Genomic DNA, 15344 nt, shown 5'->3' with positions numbered 1-15344 from the left:
TTGTGGGTTTTGATCTGTGTCATCACATCTCAAAGTGAAGATTTGCACTGGGAACGGTCACATTCAGCTCACAACAGCTCAGTTTGTAAGATTCACATTCTTCAAAGATTCACATTCTTCAAGAATGTGAATCTTACAACCTGAGCTGTTGTGAGCTGAATGTGACCGTTCCCAGTGCAACTCTTCACTTTGAGATGTGATGACACAGATCAAAACCCACAACCAGCTCCTCCCAGTCAGGACATGTCTGTGTCTCCTCCCTTCACAGATGTGTATGTGTAAGAACCAGTGAACAACAGGCTGAGAGCAGTGGGAGCTGAGTCACTGCAGGGAGTGAACGAGAGGGGGAGGAGCAGAGATCTGTTTCTGTTCAGAGGAAGTGAAACTGTTCTTCAGTCTCTGGCAGCAGCTGAAATGGCGCAGCAAGAAAATCAACTGGACAGAGAAAGATTCTGCTGTTCGATCTGTCTGGATCTACTGAAGGATCCGGTGACTACTGGCTGTGGACACAGCTACTGTAGGAGCTGTATTAACACCCACTGGGACAAAGGGGAGGAGAGAGGAAGCTACAGCTGTCCTCAGTGTAGACAGACCTTCACACCGAGGCCTGTCCTGGGGAAAAACACCATGTTAGCTGATTTGGTGGAGGAGCTGAAGAAGACTGGACTCCAAGCTGCTCCTGCTGATCACTGCTATGCTGGACCTGAAGATGTGGCCTGTGATCTCTGCACTGTGGGGAAACTGAAAGCTCTCAAGTCCTGTTTGAATTGTTTGGCCTCTTATTGTGAAAAACACCTCCAGCCTCATCTTCAGTTAGCTCCTTTTAAGAGGCACAAGCTGGTGGAGCCCTCGGAGAAGCTCCAGGAGAACATCTGCTCTCGTCACGACGAGGTGATGAAGATGTTCTGCCGCACTGATCAGCAGTGTATCTGTTATCTCTGCTCTGTGGATGAACATAAAGACCACGACACAGTGTCAGCTGCAGCAGAAAGGACTGAGAGGCAGAGAGAGCTCGGGCTGAGGAGACAAACCATCCAGCAGAGAGTCCAGGACACAGAGAAAGACCTGAAGCTGCTTCAACAGGAGGAGGAGGCCCTCAATGGCTCTGCTGATAAAGCAGTGAAGGACAGTGAGGAGATCTTCACTGAGATGATCCGTCTGCTGCAGAAAAGAAGCTCTGATGTGAAGCAGCAGATCAGATCCCAGCAGGAAACTGAAGTGAGTCGAGTCAGAGAGCTTCAGGAGAGACTGGAGCAGGAGATCACTGAGCTGAAGAGGAAAGACCATGAACTGAAGCAGCTCTCAGACACAGAGGATCACAACCAGTTTCTACACAACTACCCCTCACTGTCACCACTCAGTGGATCTACACACTCATCCAGCATCAGGATCCGTCCTCTGAGGAACTTTGAGGACGTGACAGCAGCTGTGTCCCAGGTCAGAGGTCGACTACAGGACATTCTGAGTGAGAAAGAGACAAAGAGTTTACAGATTGTGTCTCAAGTGAATGTTTTACCTCCACAACCAGAGCCAGAGACCAGAGCTGACTTCTTAAGATATTCACAGGAAATCACTCTGGATCCAAACACAGCACACGTATGTCTGTTATTATCTGAGGGAAACAGAAAAGTAACACGTGTGAGTGAAGATGAGTTTTATTCTTATCACCCAGACAGATTCACTGATTGGCCTCAGGTCCTGAGTAGAGAGAGTCTGACTGGACGTTGTTACTGGGAGGTGAAGATGAGCAGAGGAGGAAGAGTTGAAGTAGCAGTCACATACAAGAACATCAGAAGAGCAGGAGGCTCACGTCAATGTGAATTTGGATCAAATGATAGATCTTGGTCTTTATTTTGTGATGAAAACTGTTTTAACTTTTGTTACAACAGAAACAAGAGATCAGTGTCAGGTCCTTGGTCCTCCAGAGTAGGAGTGTACCTGGATCCCAGTGCAGGTGTTCTGTCCTTCTACAGCGTCACTGGCTCCATGAATCTCCTCCACAGAGTCCAGACCACGTTCACTCAGCCTCTCTATGCTGGAGTTGGGGTTTATGATGATGGAGACACAGCAGAGTTGTGTTAAAAATAGACTCGAGTCATTAAAAGCAGTGATTTAGATTCTGTGTGTAAATCTTTAACTTCTCTTGTCTCCATGTTTGTTGATCAAAGTTCGTCGTGGTGACGTTTCTGCTCCGTACAGAGATCAGCTGTCAATCAAACACTGACCTTCCTTTATCATACATATTTACTTCTCACTTTGTATACACATAAATCTTTAAGTATACTGATATGAATGTGTTTGAAGTATCTAATGTTGTTAGGGTTAGGGTTAGGGTTAGTTTTCTAAATCAAAGTAATCAGGTTGTGTGTTGTTTTAGACCCTGTGTTGATCCTGATCCTCATCAAGATAGATAGATAGATAAATAGATGGATACTTTATTAATCCCGAGGGAAATTCAGATCATCCAGTAGCTTGTACACTTAACACATCACTGACATATATACATAAATCACATACATCACATATATCACATACGGAGAACATATATGCAGATACAGTTATGGAATGCAATGATGTGATTGTGTCAGTGTCCAGTATTAAAGTGATTTTGTTATGGAGTGGATAGTACAACAAAATATAAACTGTATTTATATTATAAAAACAGCAAAAACATATATATATATATAAATATATAGGAATATCAATCAATCAATCAATCAATCAATCAATCAATCAATCAATCAAATTTTACCTGTATAGCAGGTAAAGTTGTAAAAGTGGAACCTGGTTTGTTTTCATCACGTCTCATCTCTGTAAAGTATGAATCCACTCGTCCTCATTGTATTTACATATTTAGTGAACGTGCATATTGATCTGCTGCTGCGTAGGTTTCTGTTCTTTCTGATTTTCCTGATCTGAACCAGCAGGTCCACTGGAGAGTGTCCTGATCGAGTCCCTGAGGGTTTGTTCTGCAGCTCTCATCACATGTGTTTCTTATACATGTCTATATTCATTTAAATCTCTTATATATGTTTAAAGCAATACAATCTTATGTGTGAAGAAGCTGAAATTTGAAATAAAGAATAAATCCAGTCGGTTCTTGTGTCTTCATTCAAAGCTGATGGAGACAAAGTGAAACCTGAATACCTGAAGCAGTTCTCCTCCTGAAACTCCACAAACATAACTTATGACTATAACTATGGATCTATGAAACATAAGGATGACGTCACCATGACCTTTAACCTTTAATTATGCCCTCATCTCCCCCCTCGAGGCTATATATCCACAATAGAAGAGCTGAGCTACAAGAGAAGGTGACGGTCATCTAATAGATCTAATCTAATAGATCCATAGTTATGTTCATAACTTATATCTTTCCATACATATATCCCTCATCTCACCCCCCCCCCCCCCCCCCTTCCAAACTTAAAGGAGAATGAGTAGAAACCTTCAGTTGTCATTAAAACTCCAAAGGTTTAGTTTGTCCAGTCTGGGCCACAGTACAAAAAACATGGCTGCCTCCATTGAGAGGACCTGCTCCTGGTGTAAATAAAGAGTAATATAAAATATTGAAATATCAAAGGCCCATTCTAGAGTAAAGAAAACAACTATTGTTCTGCCATAGATCCTTTCTCCGAAATCTTACACACTGGATGTTAAAAACACACATACAGGGTTTCAGAACTTAAGAAGTACAGAGGTTCAGTACGAGTAAAAGTCAAACACTGTGCAAAAAGTCACCAAATTATAATAATTGTATCAAAAACTACTAAACTTAAGTGAGGAGAACTTCCCCTAGAAGCAAACATATTGTTCATAGGAATCGTTTATAGACTTTTCTCATAATAAAGTCAGGGTTTGAAGGCGTTACCCTCGTTCGCCCTTTAAATCCAGTCTCTCTTACTGCTGCTGCTGGATTAGTGTCTCACCAGACAGAGGGGGGGACGGACACAGGGAGGGAGAGGACGATTGGCTCAGACGTGTCACAGGATCTCAGACACAGACTCTGAATCTGCTTCAACATAAACTGAAACAAAACAAACCAACATGTGAGCGTCATGCATGTGGACCTGCACAGAGCTGAAGCCTGATGGGGTCTGGACCCAGTCAGAGGAAAACACCAGGTAGGAGATCTGCTCACACCTCAGATCATCGTCAGGAGGAAGCTGCAGCATCAGACACGTTATGAGGATTAATTGATGAGTCAGTGTGGATTTAAAGTGGATTTGACCTGGATCCTTCACTGTGCTCTGGGAATGTTTAAGTTCAGGTTGACCCAGCACACACATGTGATGTGAAGTCTGTCTTTCTGTTTACGATAATCAGCCACAGTGTTTTTAATCAGTAATAAGACCTGAGCTAACAAAGTTTATGAGCATCAGAATAATTCTAATGTGTAATAATATGAATCACCTCTTATTGTAGTCGATGTCAGACACGGGTCCTCTGAGATGAGTGATTGGGATTTGTAGTTTTTCTTTGAGGTCACTTTCAACCTGCCTCTCAGATGAATCTGTGGATGAGTTATTCCACCTGTTCTGCTCATTTATTCCTTTTAGTAGAAAAGATCTGAAATCTGTCCAGCTGCTCTGTCTTCAAACATTGACAATGACAAATAATAATTTTGTAACACTGCAACATCTTAATGTGAATTATTCTTTTTATTCCCACATCATTTGTTTTATGTGCAGGATCTGTTGATGGATCTTTGATTATAACTCTCATCACCACATACTTAATCATCTGCTAATAAGTTGTTGTGATAATTCATTGGACCAGGAGATGGCAATGCATCATCAAAATGAGCTTGAGAAGAGGTTCCTGAACTTTTCTGCTCCTGACTTCCAAATAGTGATGGAGACACATGAGGCTCATTATCTCTGGATTTGGTTGAAGCTCATAAATGATATTAATTTGAGCTTGTTCATATAAACATGTCCATGCACATGTTGCCGTGTTTCCTGTGCTGCTGTTAACGGATGTTCTCACTAATCTCCCATAATCACCTCGGGTGTCGTGGGGGAACGATGAGAATCACAAGACTGACAAAACATTTTTAATGTGCATAGTTTACCTTAAATTTGATATTAAAAACTAGGAAATTTTGTCTAAAATATGCTTTTTTAGAAATGTTTTTAATTTGTATAAATTATTTCTGGAAATCATCTAATGAAAAGCGACTTTTCTTGAGAGAAACAAATGTATTTATCTTGGTGATTGATTTTAACCTAATAAGTGTATGTATAAAATGCAGCCAAGATAATTTACAGTCTTCAGCTGCTATACATGTATATGTTCTATTGTATGCACCAATAACCAGAGCAAATTCCTCGTAGGTGTAAACGTACTTTGCAATAAATACATTCTGATTCTGATTCTGATATGTATATATATATACATAAGTGTAGCAATAACCCATCACTCCCATTTGTCAGCTCCCTCACTCTGGGTGTTCAGAGCATCATTACTGATCCGGGCTCAGTTAAATCATGCCGACCAAGCAGCTCCACTATTATCAGTTCTCTAATCCGTCCTCATGACCCTGTTGGGTGGTGCAGTTTGTCCGGGCCTCACCTCCACCACAGTTCAGTTCAGTTCAGAACCATAAAGATCTCTGGAGCCTGTTTTGATTCAAGCAGGTGAGAAAGTGTTTCTGCTCCATCGTGCATGGATGTGATGTCGACACGGCTGTAATGCTCTTGAGAAAGTAGCACAATCCAATTTAAAAGGTGCTGTTGCGTTTCAAACACACACACTCTGACATCACACATGCACACACACGCACACTGCTGGAAATCCTCTCAGGTTCACCTCACCTGACCTGCAGGTCCGTTTATATGAGGAATTAAAAGAGAGGAGAAGTTCTGGTGAAGGTAGAAAACAACTTTCCTATGAATGTGAATCATCCTTCAGACAAATGAAACCTAACCCTAGGACGACTTACACCCTACAGGCTGTTTACCCCTGTGAAGTAACGCTAACTTATACTGTAACTGTACAATTTCATAGTGACATCATATTGACGTAATTGAATCACTTTCTGATCAATATAAGCTTTTATGATTTTTAGTATAAGAATGTCGATAATTTGTGGAGATTTCTTAGATAATGTGTTTTTCAGACCATATTTCCATTGACCATTGACCTTTGTCTTACTGGTTTCAATGGTTAATCATCTGGTTGTCAACTCCCCAGTAATATTTCTTCCAAGTTGTGAAAATGTGTCAATGTGTCGTCAGTTATTTTGTTCACACACACAAACATGGCATAAACAACACAATCCTTCCAGCTGAGAGATCTTTGCTGTACTGAGCTTCACTATGTGGAAGACATACATATTTACATGTAGTCCATATACCTGTCCAACCCAACGTGTGTGTCTCTGATCTCAGTTACAGAGAGCCCCCCCCCATCACAGCCCTGCAACCACTCTGAATCGGATTCAGTGGACTCGTCTCCACGTCCTCCTGCCATCCTCATCACGGCTCCGTCCCGAGAGAACCTCCATGTCTCCACCTCCACCATGACGCTAGCCGACTCCATCAAAGAGCGGAGGCCGGCCTCCTCCCCCTTCGTGGTGGGGAAGAAACCAGTGACCAGGCAGTGACTGGAAACCTCCTGTCACACGAGGTCAACTGGGAATCAAAGGTGAAAGTCGTTTTCAACCCAAGTATTGTTATATTCACAGCCTTGGAAATGTAATAAGATTTACACGTGTTGGGACTTCTTGTAGCTGAAGCGTCATCAAATTGAAAAAAAATATTATTTTAATAATTTATCTTCCACTTGATTTACTGAGGATTAAAATGAACTTCACTAACCGGCCACTGGGCTGTGGCGGGGCAGTGTTGTTCATAACAGGATACTAACTACCGTAAAACACCGATGAAGAAGAAGAGGTTGCTCGTGTTCTCGGGGGCTAAAAACAAAACAAAACAAAATGGCGGCGCCCTCAAGTGTTTCGAGTTGACGCTTTAACCGACGTTTGTGTTTCCCTCTGAAGCTGAAACGACCTTTTGAGGTAAAGATGGAGGCCGCAGGAGAAGAAGAACCGGACCGGATCAGGCTGAAGTCCATCAAGAACAACCAGACCTTCACGGTGCCTCAGAGCGACCGGGTAAGAGGAGGACTGCTCCGCCGGGGAACGAGTCCGATGTGGGGACTCGTTCTGCTGCAGCAGGGGGGAGGGAACGTGTGCACCGTGAAGCGAGTTGTGTGTTCAACTTCATCACAATCCTGACACACACACACTGGGGTCGTCATTCAAACAGCGGTTTGTTCTATAACTCGTTGTGAAGCTTCACAGTATCACTGGGTTAATAATCTGTTTATCATAATCCCATGTTCCTACATCAGGACCCACTGCACAGGTCCCAACCACGTGGTTTATCACGTCAGCTCCAGGTGCTCACGTGAACATGTGGGATTCCTCAGTGATGGTCCTGCTCTGAACCTTCAGTAGAACCCTGGAGGAGAAGATGAGGGAACCTCTGTGACGTGTCCTCCTCGTTTCCTTCTGTTTCAGTTCGGAAGCTGCAGGAGCGTCCGAGAGTTTGAGAAGTTCAACCGGATTGGAGAAGGAACCTACGGCATCGTGTGTGAGTTGTTCACGTCACACACTGGAGATCTGTGGGACTGGGAAACATCAGATTTATGTTCAAACAAGCAGGTTTCTACAAACTCTGATTCAACCCTGGACTCTGGCTTGAAGGCTCCAGGGATGAGAAGCTGCAGTTTGTGGTTTCTCAGCCTCTGGAACAGAAAACCCAGAGTTTCAAGCCTGCTTCCTGGAGCTGTAAATAACCTGCTCCTCTTTCTGATCACAGACCGAGCCCGGGACACCAAGTCCGATGAGATTGTGGCTTTGAAAAAGGTCCGAATGGACAAAGAGAAAGACGGTGAGGCCACTTCTTTAACGCTGGTTTGTGTGTGTTCACCTGGAATCAACAACATCAGTGTCAACATGTTAAATATCTCACTGTGTCCTCTGTGCCCTGCCCGCTGTCTGACAGGCGTCCCCATCAGCAGCCTGAGAGAGATCACCCTGCTGCTGAGGCTGAGACATCCCAACATAGTGGAACTGAAGGAGGTGGTCGTGGGCAGCCAGCTGGAGAGGTCACACACACACACACACACACACACAGACTCACACACACACACTCACAATCACACACACTCAGTCAACAAAACCATCAATAATCACAAAGATCCATTATTCTGCAATGACAGTGACATTTTTTCCCAGCTCTAAATCGATTTTTCAAATTAATATATGTCACTATTTTAGAATCTGGACATTGACAGCTCACATCTTATATGAAATCAACATGAAATGAAACGTGATAATCTCATGAGAAGTGAATGTTAACACTGTTTGTGTGTTTCCTGTTCAGTCTGTTCCTGGTGATGAGTTACTGTGAACAGGACCTGGCCAGTTTGCTGGAGAACATGCAGACACCGTTCTCTGAGGCTCAGGTAGGACGGAGTGAAGTTCTTATCTCATTTCTTTATGATGACATTTCTATGGAAGACTCATTTAAATGTGTGAATTGATTTATTTAAAGGATTTTCAGCAGTGGTTTGGTTTTTATGGAAGTTTCTTTTCTCTGTTCCAGGTGAAATGCATTGTCCTACAGCTGCTCCGAGGTTTGGAGTATCTCCACCACAACTTTATTATACACAGGTCAGTCGCACACATTCACTGGAAACCAAGCAACTAAAGCTTCTGTTTATTAAACTCATATCTGAACCAGCACAGGAACCAACTTACACATTTGAACTATCTGTTACTGTTGGCTCATTGTCAAACTAGCTTTAGCCTCTAGTCTGCTCACCCTGCCGTTCACATTCATGACAGAATAGAAAACACACGGCAGAAGCTAACACTAGCAGCTCGTTGGTACAAGGGGGGTTGTTTGGCTAAATTATGGCTAATCCGCGAGCTAGCAGACAAATATAGATGAGAACATTTCACTGAGAGATTAGACTCAATTAATATGAAATCTTGTGATCATTAGTCTGCAGCCTGTTCGCAGTCGAGCATGATGGAGCAAATATTTCTGAGTTGTGTAGAATATAATTTTGTGTAGCAGCTAACAGCATCTAAAATCCTTAAATGTTATGTAGATGTTATGAGTATTAAGGTGAATCAGTATCGATTAATTCAGTTATCATTTATTCTATTTATTTATAGATTAATAAATAAATCTGCTAATAAAATTATTAATGCCTCTTTTACTGCACAATTTTTTTTTTTAATGAATGAAAGCTTTATTACTGTTTGACCGTCCCTGCATGGAAACGTTGAAGTCAGCTTCACGTTGAGCCTCTGTCGTTTCTGCATCTGCCTCATCATCCTCTTCATCATCCTCTTCATCATCCTCTTCATCTCGTTATCAGGGACCTGAAGGTGTCTAATCTGCTGATGACAGACAAAGGCTGCGTGAAGATCGGTGAGCCGTCCCCGTCCCCACGTGACCTCCTGTGTTCAGCTCTCACTGTAATCACATGACACCTGTGTTCACACACTGCAGAGCACCAACCCCCTGACCTCTGACCTCTCAACTAGAAGTGTTCCTCTCCCACTCAACATTTAAACCACTGATTTTTACCCATATCCAAATTATTGTACAATGTAAAATATGCACGTTAATCTACATCCTAAAAATTGTAAAAGAAGTTGGAAATGTGTGATATGATGTCAAGTTGAGGATGAGTATTGAATTCCTTTAAAATTCTAGTTCCAGGAACAAGGGTTAGGGTCAGTAAGGACAGAGGAGCTCAGACTTTCCACTGAACTAGTTTCAGTTGTTGGGTAATGATCTAAAACATAAAACATAATAAACAACAATCATGAAATGAAACAAACAAAGAGACCAACTACAAACCTAAATGTCATCAAACTTACATCTAACATCAAACTACAGCTGGCCAATCAGAGCAGAGTGAAATTATTAACCTGAAAACCTTTTAGACAAAGAGTCGATGTTGGATTAAGATTATTTTATCCAGGAACCTCGATTTATGGATTAATGGTTTGGTCACATGTCAGAAAACAAATCACAGACATTTTCATAATTAATTCATTATTATTTATGTGCAAAAATATTCACTGGTTAACCTTCCGTGCATTTGCTGCTTTCCTGTTTTCTGTCACTGTGGATTTTAAACCTTTGAACACATGAGTCGATAATGGAAGTTCACCAGTAGGTTGCTGCTGGTGTTTTACTGGACCTGTTTTCTTCCTCCTGTGTGCAGCTGATTTCGGGTTGGCCAGGATGTACGGTATCCCACAGCAGCCCATGACCCCCAGAGTGGTCACACTGTGGTGAGTGTCCATTTGAACCAGTAAACTGTGAATGTCCCTCTAGCCTCATTCCCAACCCGCACTAATGCTCTGTCTGTGCAGCCTCTTCCCTCTAATCCCTCCCAGTAATCTCCACCTGTGTTAGATCCATTACCTCAGACTGGTCGGGTCTTTGTCACATGTTCTCCCTCCTCCGTCACCTGTCTGCAGGTACAGAAGCCCAGAGCTCCTCCTAGGGACCAAGAGCCAAACTACAGCTCTGGACATGTGGTAAGTGTCTAATGGTAACAAACATACACACAAACATACATACACACAAACATACACACACACAAACATACATACACACAAACATACATACACACAAACATACAAACATACAAACATACAAACATACATACACACAAACATACAAACACACAAACATACATACACACAAACATACACACAAACATACATACACACAAACTTACATACACACACACAAACATACATACACAAACATACATACACACAAACATACATACACACAAACATACATACACACAAACATACAAACATACAAACATACAAACACACAAACATACATACACACAAACATACACACAAACATACATACACACAAACTTACATACACACACACAAACATACATACACAAACATACATACACACAAACATACATACACACAAACATACATACACACAAACATACAAACATACAAACACACAAACATACATACACACAAACATACACACATACAAACATACAAACATACAAACACACAAACATACATACACACAAACATACACACAAACATACATACACACAAACTTACATACACACACACAAACATACATACACAAACATACATACACACAAACATACATACACACAAACATACAAACATACAAACACACAAACATACATACACACAAACATACACACATACAAACATACACACAAACATACACACACACAAACACACGCACACACAAACACACACACACACGAACACACACACACACAAACATACACACACACAAACATACACACACACAAACATACACACACACAAACATACACACACACAAACATACACACACACAAACATACACACACACAAACATACACACACACAAACATACACACACACAAACATACACACACACAAACATACACACACACAAACATACACACACACAAACATACAGACACACAAACATACACACACACAAACATACACACACACAAACATACACACACACAAACATACACACACACAAACATACACACACACAAACATACACACACACAAACATACACACACACAAACATACACACACACAAACATACACACACACAAACATACACACACACAAACATACACACACACAAACATACACACACACAAACATACACACACACAAACATACACACACACAAACATACACACACACAAACATACACACACACAAACATACACACACACAAACATACACACACACAAACATACACACATACATACATACATACATAGACACAAACATACACACACACAAACATACACACACACACAAACATACACACACACACAAACATACATACACACATACATACACACACACACACAAACATACATACATACACACACACACAAACATACACACACACAAACATACACACATACACAAACATACACACACAAACATACATACACAAACATATACACACACAAACGTACACACACACAAACTTATACACACACAAACATACACACACACAAACCTATACACACACAAACATACACACATACATACACACATACACAAACATACACACAAACATACATACACACAAACTTACATACACACACACAAACATACATACACAAACATACATACACACAAACATACATACACACAAACATACAAACATACAAACATACAAACATACATACACACAAACATACACACAAACATACATACACACAAACTTACATACACACACACAAACATACATACACAAACATACATACACACACACAAACATACATACACAAACATACATACACACAAACATACATACACACAAACATACAAACACACAAACATACATACACACAAACATACACACATACAAACATACACACAAACATACACACACACAAACACACGCACACACAAACATACACACACACACAAACATACACACACACAAACATACATACATACATACATACATACATACATACATACATAGACACAAACATACACACACACAAACATACACACACACACAAACATACACACACACACAAACATACATACACACATACATACACACACACAAACATACATACATACACACACACACAAACATACACACACACAAACATACACACATACACAAACATACACACACAAACATACATACACAAACATATACACACACAAACGTACACACACACAAACTTATACACAACAAACATACACACACACAAACATATACACACACAAACATACACACATACATACACACATACATACACACGTACATACACACATACATACACACACACAAACATACACACAAACATACACACAAACATACACACATACATACACACACACAAATATACACACACATAAACATACATACACACAAACATAAACACACACAAACATGTTTTTATGCATTTCTAACAGAAAGGTCCAGCAGCCAGGAGGGAAAATGCTTTTAAGGGAAAACTAAAAACTTTATAATCTGCATCTGTTGATTTTTGAAAGCGATGTTCTCTCTGTGAGAATGAACGGTTGATATGAAGAGTCCATGATGTGTGTGGCAGGGCGGTCGGCTGCATCCTGGCTGAGCTGCTGGCTCACAAGCCTCTGCTGCCTGGAACCTCTGAGATCCAGCAGGTGGACCTGGTCGTCCAGCTGCTGGGAACGCCCAATGAAAACATCTGGCCGGTGAGAATCCAGCTGTGACCACGTGACTCTCTCTGTCTGTGATGTTTGATGGTGATAGAGGATTGTGTGTCTCTCTGTGTGTGTGTTTCTGTCTCAGGGTTTCTCTCAGCTGCCCCTCGTGGGTCAGTACAGTCTGAGGAAGCAGCCGTACAACAACCTGAAGAATAAGTTCACCTGGTTGTCTGAGGCTGGACACAGACTGCTCAACCTGCTCTTCATGTACAACCCACAGCGCAGGTACACACACACACACACACACACACACACACACACACACACACACACACACACTAGTTAAAACTCTGTCTGATTCTTTCTGTTTTGTCCCTGATGCAGAGCGACAGCCACAGACAGTTTGGAGAGTTCGTACTTCAAAGAGAAGCCTCTCCGTGAGTACAGACCATAGACTGTGTATATATAAAGGCACAGACGTGTCTCTGGGTCAGTTGCTCGTCTCCTCTCTGCTGCTGCTGCTGCTTAACGTCTGTTTCTCTCTGCAGCCTGTGAACCGGAGCTGATGCCCACCTTCCCGCACCATCGCAACAAACGAGCGGCTCCTCGAGCAGAGAGCCACAGCAAACGCAGCAAAGTATGAAGAGGATGAAGAGGATGAAGAGGATGATGATGACGTGGTTCCTCCGGCCACACGAGGAACCTGGATCTGCTCCTCAGGACGTTTCAGTGGATCAAGGACGATTCAGATTCAAAACATTCACACAGATCAGAGCCGGACTGAAGTGATCAGTAGAACTGTGACCTGCTTATCAGAACAATATAAATATCTTCAATGCTTCTGGATCAGTTCTTAAATCCATAAAGCTGCCAATGTCTGTGCTTGAAGGAAACTGGACTTTACAAACAGGCCGATGTGTTCTCCTCTCGTTTGGACCTGAACATCAAAACGATCAGTCTGTGAAGCAGGAAGTCGCTCGGACTCGACCTGGATCTGGATCTGCGTGGAGAGTTTTCAAAATCATTCATCGGGAACCAGATCTGTTGATTCATGAGGGAAACTGGAAGTAAGAGCAGATCTCAGGTCTGATCTGATCGTCAGTGACCAGCTCCCGTGTCAAAGTGTCCTTGAAGTCATTTATTCTGTTTGTGGAGGATGTGTTCAGGGACATCGTGGAGCTGTAGGTCATCTGAGTTTTATCAGTTCACCTGCTTCTGTCCAACAAGGCCCTGTTCACACCTGGAGTTAACATCTGTCCCCTGTGATCCTAACACAGAGGGCAGCTCTAGGTTCAGGTGGGAATGGACCCAAGACGTATTGAGGATACATCTGCTGATCTGAAATACTTTTACTTCATTTCTGGATAGTGACAGGAAGTAAAGCATCTTTGTTTACAGTCTTTGTTTCTATGGTGTTGAACTTTTCCTTTAAGAGCCTGAAACTGTAATTTACTGTAAATAAACTGTAAATAAACTGTGGCCTCGTCAGTAGAATCACTCGTGTTCGGACCCCTGGCTGTGAGTGGCTGGGTGAAGATCATGTGACCCTGATCATGTGACTGTTAGAGCCGCTAAACGTGTTCAAACCATAAACATTAGAAAAATGCCAAACCAGCAACTCTGTGTTTTTTTTTTAGCTAAAGAGTGACAGCTCTGAAGAGACTAAACAATAACAAGCTAGCATCCGCTGTGTATTTCCAAAATAAGAGACCCGATGTAATACAGTGTAAAAAAAAATAAAGTGGACATGTTTTCAATAAACTATAGTAGATAAATCTAATTAAATCACCATTTAGATCACAGTGTACATATATATTGTACTTTAAACACATTATATATATAAATAAACATTTACATGTTTATATAGACAAGCATATAAACACATAATTATTCAGCTATTATGGATCAATCTAATTTTATCAACATCTTTATAGATTAAATATAGTATTTTTTTATTCCAAATTTAAACTATAACATGTTTTAAGCACTGCTGCAAATTTCGCATTTTAAACACACACATATATATATATAAACATACACATTTAAGTATTTTTCCATAATTAAAATTGTATTATTTTATTACTTATCCTTAATTAATTTGGTTGTTTTTATTCA

General features: G+C 41.2%; 2 protein-coding genes across 2 annotated transcripts; both read left to right on the top strand.

Annotated features, from left to right (window-relative positions):
- The first annotated feature begins 193 nt into the window (after positions 1-193).
- Positions 194-3095, top strand: LOC128444394 (tripartite motif-containing protein 16-like). The gene has a single exon (XM_053426869.1). The coding sequence runs from the start codon at positions 415-417 to the stop codon at positions 2080-2082; it is 1668 nt and encodes a 555-aa protein (XP_053282844.1). The 5' UTR covers positions 194-414; the 3' UTR covers positions 2083-3095.
- Positions 3096-6882: 3787 nt separating this feature from the next.
- On the top strand, positions 6883-14726 carry cdk10 (cyclin-dependent kinase 10). The gene is made up of 13 exons (XM_053426871.1): positions 6883-7117; positions 7526-7598; positions 7827-7898; positions 8013-8115; positions 8394-8475; positions 8616-8683; positions 9400-9452; positions 10258-10327; positions 10517-10576; positions 13154-13277; positions 13375-13514; positions 13614-13666; positions 13778-14726. The coding sequence occupies exons 1-13, from the start codon at positions 7028-7030 to the stop codon at positions 13870-13872; spliced, it is 1083 nt and encodes a 360-aa protein (XP_053282846.1). The 5' UTR covers positions 6883-7027; the 3' UTR covers positions 13873-14726.
- Positions 14727-15344: the final 618 nt, after the last annotated feature.

Source organism: Pleuronectes platessa, chromosome 7, assembly GCF_947347685.1.
Source record: "Pleuronectes platessa chromosome 7, fPlePla1.1, whole genome shotgun sequence".
Taxonomy (NCBI): domain Eukaryota; kingdom Metazoa; phylum Chordata; class Actinopteri; order Pleuronectiformes; family Pleuronectidae; genus Pleuronectes; species Pleuronectes platessa.
The sequence above is the reverse complement of the archived record's forward strand: the minus strand, read 5'-3'. Positions and strand labels throughout refer to the sequence as shown.